Below are 6000 nucleotides of genomic sequence, written 5' to 3' on the forward strand. Positions count from 1 at the left end.
AGGTTTTGTCAGAGACATCATCCTCGAAAGTTGGCAGTTATCGTCTTTTCTCGTTGTGTTCGCGTCAATCCCCCGAGATGAAACAAAGTGGATTAGGTACGTACACGTGTGTGTGTGTGTGTATGCGTGTGTGTGTGTGTGTGTGTGTGTGTGTGTGTGTGTGTGTGTGTGTGTTTGTGTTTGTGTGTGTGTGTGTGTGTGTGTGTGTGTGTGTGTGTGTGTGTGTGTGTGAGAGATTCATCACTGCTACTGTATTGCAAGAACAACAGCTTTGGTCCGAAATTTCTTCCTGTCAGCTATCAAGGAATACATAAAAGGAGAAAGTGTCATTACGTCATCGTGACAGCATTTCAATTGTTCATTGGCTGCCAAACTTTGGTGCCAGTTGTTAAAGCGCTATACAAATAAAATGTATTAGTATTAATGGGGCGGGCCAGTCCCTCTATAGGGACCACTGTTGCAATGCAACAGTTAGCTAATACCTGAATTCCCATGTACTGCACGAATTGGCCTCCTGCTGTTTTCTGGTCAGACACTAGGAACAGTTGGTAAAGTCTCATACAGTCACTCCACTTCAGAGGGAAAACTTTAAGGTTGTGCCATGTTCCCGTTTGCAGGACTGAGATTATCGTCCTTCTGTAATAACTTATTTTTTTATGTAGAACTCCAGTTTAGTTTTAGTTTTGATTCCGACACTTTTTAACCTTTATCTGGAAGTTGAGCCCTGTTTTTATTTATTTTTAATTTCCTCGGTTGCTTTGTTTCAAAAATTCACCTGCGAAATAGTTTTTCACTCCTTTCATGTGAACTAAATGCGATAAGCCATCAAAAAGTCATGATGCAGTTTCATTCAGATTAACATTTCTCTGACTCCTCTTTCCATGACAGTCAGCCTCGGATCATTTCCCTGTTAAACATTATTCCGATATAATAAACGCTGTATCCTTTGCAGCCTGTTAAAATGAAAATCCACCCCAAAGTTGCATTTTTTTGTGTCAATTTTGTTGTTCGGTGGTTAGTTTTTTCCCCCCTCATTATCGTCTTTTCAGAGGGATGTGTGTTGAACTCTTTCAAGCACATGCACAGTGGTGCAGTCTTATCCGAGATGGTGCTAGTCACTCAGAATTAAAGAACAAGGAGCCACCATTTCACGCTCCTTGTCCCACCGGCATACTGAAGGACAACGTCCCGAGCCCGATCTCACTGTTGCTTTTTTCTCTATTTCCTCTTCCCATCTTACTCTTTGTTTAGACATACTAATGTCAAACCACTCTCTGGAAACTGGAGGAAATCACGAATAAAAAAACACAAGTTGAGAAAAAACTGAAAATGTTTACACTATATAGTCCTGTCCTCTGTCGTCTGTGGTTTATTTTGGCATGTTATTGTGTATGTAGGTTAATAGGTCAAAATCAATGAGGTCACGTTTATATATCGTACAATTAATCGATTATGTAAAAATTATTTATATCATATCATCAAGTTGATAACGTAAATAAATGTCAATATATCTCACAATAAGTTGGTAGAATTTAAATGATTGAATGTATGTCCATCCATAGTAAGATCATTTAATAATGTTAAAATGATCGTGACAATATTTGTTTATTGTACCATAAATTAATAACGGAAAAGATTGAGGCCATGTCCATATATTTCAAGATAAATTGATAACGTAAAAATTATTAAGTTGTCTGTATCGTAAAAGATAAATCCATTATGTGAAAATTACTTGGGGCACATTCATTAAATTACAGAATAGCACTTAATGTTGTGTAGAAAGAATGTTAGAAAAACCATAAAAAGGATTTTAGGGTGGATTTTTCCTTTTTCGCTATTACAATCTTCCTCCGTCCTTCTTTGTTGTGAGGAGGCCCAACGTGGAGGAGAGCTGTTGGTACGAAAAGCATGGTTTCCTGTCTGTCTCTTTGTCTCTGTTCTTCTGTCCCTCTCTCTTTCTCCCTCTCTATCTCTCTCTGACTAGTTGTTTGAGTAACAGCATGATATGTTAGTAATGACTAACCCCGACCCCCCCCCCCCCCTACAGGCTCTCAGTGCGCCGGGCTCTTCAGCACCACTGTCCTAGGGGGGTCCTCTAGCGCCCCTAACCTGCAGGACTACGCACGCGCACATCGCAAAAAATACTCCAGCGGCAGTCTGTCCTACAAAGACGGTACGTGTTTGAGACGCGCTCCTCTCACAGAACCTGCACAGGGCGATAGCAGATCAGAGTCGACACACCTCAGTGCCCCCACATGTGAAACCTCCTGAGTCAGGCACTGTGCAGAAACCGGTAGAAATAGATCCACAAAATAAATATTGAACGCGTCACCATTTTTCTCAGTAAATCTAGTATTTCGAAAAGTGATAATGTCCGCGTTTCTCCGCAGACTTGATCGTTCTTAAGGACTTAAGAAGGCTTGTAAAAAGGGTTCGGCTAAGAAGGAGCGCTAAGATAGGAGTGTTTCCCAGACACATTCTTAACTGCCTTCTTAAGATCCCGCCAAAGAAGTTTCCTAAGAAGCTCTTACTGGGAGCTGTCCACCGCCGTGGTGTTAAAACTAAATCAATCGATGCCAGGCAAATCGATCACCCACCACTTTATCAGCATATAAATCACACACAACACCCTGTGGTCCCCACACACAGGTGCAATTATGCTACGCGTGCGCCTGTGTTTGTGTGCCATCCACAACACCAATCACCCAGGGATCCCAGCCATGGCATGAAATTCATGGTGGACCTGGCGGACCTCATCCCGTGTGGTGGGCATTCTGATGTGTGTCCGGGCATGGCGCAGGATGATCGGTGTCACAGCCGCCACACTACGTGAAACCAATGTCGTGCTGAGGCTGGTGCCGTCCCCCACCACCTCCAGGAAGCTCCCGACTGCGTAAAAACGCAGCATGGCCAGGAACTGCACCTCCGGGCTGAGGGCAAAATTGCAGCAGGTTGGCCTTTGGATGTGTGGTGACACTAGCGTGACAAGGTGTTGGATCTCCACACGGGAAAGCCGGTACTTGGACTGGACAGCCCGGTCCGACAGCACATTAAGTGGGGAGAAGTGCTGACGCACAAAGGCATTTATGTAAACTATCTGGCTTCGCGCACGGCGACGCTGTTGCAGCAAGAATATGCTGTATTGCAGCCGTGGTGTTTCACATGCGTGGACTTCAGCAATGCTTTTATATAGATGAGCAGGTGGAGCCTCTCTTGATGAGGTTCCAGCCGAGTTCAATTACATCTGTCAGTTTTCCTAATATTTGTAAATTACCGCAGGGTTGTTGATGTTTTTATAGCTAATGTAAACTTATATGCAGATGCCGAATGTGTGTGAAAACGTAATGAGTGATAGTAATGACGATTCCTTTTTATTTATGTAGCTTCAGGGAGACATGGGCAATTCTTTATTTTTATATCATTATTTTTTTTCTTATGCTATTATTTTTCTTGCGTCATTGTTCTGCAGCTGTTGGCGCACATTCATCATTACCCATGGTTTAAGTATTCCTTTGGGTGTCAGATATAACTTTCCCTGACACGGCTGCAGTGAGCGTTTGGTCGCTGAGAAGGCTGTTAAGAGTAGGTCAGACCGATCTTACGTTTCCTTCTTAGTAAAAGATTGTCTTAAGCTAAAAACGACTCTTGGAAACACGTCCTCCTTTCACAGTGCTTTTAAGAGCGCTTCTAAGAAGCTCTTAGTGCTTAAGAGCTTCTTAACGAATCGGAGAAACGCGGCCAATTACATTTTAGTCAGCGTGTTCAATACTTATCCCCTGCTCATTCCATTTTATTACACATAACTTCTGAATTTATTTGTTTGGTTTTCTTTGTATATATGGATTACCTGGGTTGTTACCGACATCTGGTGAACACTTTATATCAATAGCACCCTTAGAAATATATTTAGTGAGAAAAATGGTGACTCGTTCAATACTTATTTTACCCACTGTATGCATTATATCTTGGTTTAGTCTGTCTCTCAACAAATATTGATTATAGTAGCGATGTTTGTGCAGTAAAAAGCAGCAGAAGAACTTATGTGGACGAGAAGGATGTGTGCTCTGAGGAAAAAAAGGAATAAACATCATGTATCATACATGTGTTTTATAGTTTTGGTAACGTCCGTATTTTTTGACTCATATTCATTCTTGTCACCAAAACCCACAGGATTTTTTTTCCTCCATCTTTTCCCCCCCACTGACTCAAAGTGTTTTAGTTTTCCAGCAGCTTGTATATATGCTGCCTCTGGCCCATTTAGTGTGTGTGTGTGTTCGTGTGTGTGTGTGTGTGTGTGTGTGTGTGTGTGTGTGTGTGTGTGTGTGTGTTCGTGTGCGTGCTTCCTGCACGCATGCAAGCACGCATGCGTACGTGCTTCCTGCACGCGCCAGGAAGCGTGGCCACGAGGATAGAGTTTTAATTAGTGCGCTTAGTTTGTGAGTCGTTTGTAGACGTTGGTTGTTTTTGTCGTTGATGCAACTGTTTTAGATTAAGATTTAATTTAAATGCTTGATATTGCTATTCTGATTCCTTTATTTTCATTCAAAAGCTGCTGATCAAATAAAGCAGCTGCTCATCTCCCTTATATTTCCCGTCATTCTCAAATATCATCACCCTTCGATGTTTCTTTTGTTTATTTATTTTGCATGGTCCATGGCTGCATTGACTTCCTGTCGCTCTTCTAGTGGTTGTGTCGGTGCGACGTACCACCCTGTTTATTTATGTCCAGTTAAAAGTACTTGTAGTCAAACAGCTGGAGAAGTTTGGATATCACTGACTACATTCACACTCTCGTATTCAACTGTTATTCCAGATACGTCCAAATATCTCAACGGCGACCAAAAAAAGCTCAATTTCACGGAAGTATTTGATGCGCGTAAAGGTGGTCGGCGATCTGACCGCTGACGTAAAAAACATCTGTGATGATAATCTACCGTCAATTATTTTTACGTTCTCATCATCCACATTTAATTTGCTATATTTCTTTTCTTGAATAAGTCATCCCTCTGCTGATGGAGTTAGAGATGCACTGTGACTGTGTGCAGGTATATTTGTCACTAATATCACATTGAGAAAGCCAATGTTAAATTCAAGGAGCTGAATGGTGCATCGTGGGCCCTCGGTTGCGTAGCTGGTGTTTGTCGTTGTGTCGTCCAGCAGATGTCAGTGCGGCATCACACACAGACACACAGGCGCAACACACATCCGCCCCCCCTCCCACCCTTTTCCCCTCCCCCACAATCGTCTCACACGGCCCTTGCTGTTTGGTCTTTTTCATCCATCTTGTTCCACATCCTTTTTTTCCAGAATCAAAGGAAGCATTGTCGTCTGGATGCAGTCCAGCGCACACACATTGTGCTGATTTAGTGCATGCTCATCCCGCTCTGTCTTTTTTTGTTTTCCAGAATTTGTCTCCATGCTGAACCGTCTTTATCCTGGTTCACTGGTTGATATACATACTGTATATGTACATGTATATATTTTTGTGTTATTGCTGTGCACAAGGTTGAACGGCATTTCACTGTGACTGTTGTTCATCCCGTCGGGGTTTAGACCTCCAGCTGGGTTCGAGTCTTTGGGCTCGTCTCCGTGGTTGTGGCTGTGACCTCATCACCTCCTGAGTTGAAACATTTCATCACACTCCGTCACCAGGAAGATGTTCCATCCATCTTCCAATCGTCACGTCTCCTAACGTCAGTCAGGTCTCCTAACGTCAGTCAGGTCTCCTAACGTCAGTCAGGTCTTCTAACGTCAGTCAGGTCTCCTAACGTCAGTCAGGTCTTCTTCACCAACCCTGAGCTCTGATTCTTAAAACCTTTCCTACCTTTGCGTCCACATTAGAGAAGAAAAGGGAAATGGTTAAAAGAAGAGAAGAAAACATGATTTCTACAAGTTACTGTGGCTCCTAGTAACACTAGTGATTTTTTTTTTTTTTTTTTTTTTCCCCCTCAGAGTTGTTGTCTCTGCCGGCAGTAAAACGATTTTCTGTGTCGTTTGCAA

General features: G+C 42.6%; 1 protein-coding gene across 10 annotated transcripts in view; it reads left to right on the forward strand.

Moving 5' to 3' along the window:
- ppip5k1a (diphosphoinositol pentakisphosphate kinase 1a) overlaps nt 1-6000 on the forward strand; it is a 38703-nt gene that overhangs the window by 21764 nt on the left and 10939 nt on the right. For 5 of the 10 annotated variants that reach the window (XM_068577950.1, XM_068577993.1, XM_068577968.1 and 2 more), the window contains 2 exons: nt 3-96; nt 2048-2173. In XM_068577950.1, the coding sequence (XP_068434051.1) occupies nt 3-96; nt 2048-2173 (220 nt within the window). Of the gene's footprint in view, nt 1-2; nt 97-2047; nt 2174-5952 lie in introns of all 10 variants that reach the window. The other 5 variants (XM_068577976.1, XM_068578027.1, XM_068577985.1 and 2 more) reach the window with 2 other exon arrangements.

Source organism: Clinocottus analis, unplaced genomic scaffold (genome assembly GCF_023055335.1).
Source record: "Clinocottus analis isolate CAN_PGR_092001 unplaced genomic scaffold, fCliAna1.0.p SCAF_1, whole genome shotgun sequence".
In the NCBI taxonomy this organism is placed as follows: Eukaryota; Metazoa; Chordata; class Actinopteri; order Perciformes; family Cottidae; genus Clinocottus; species Clinocottus analis.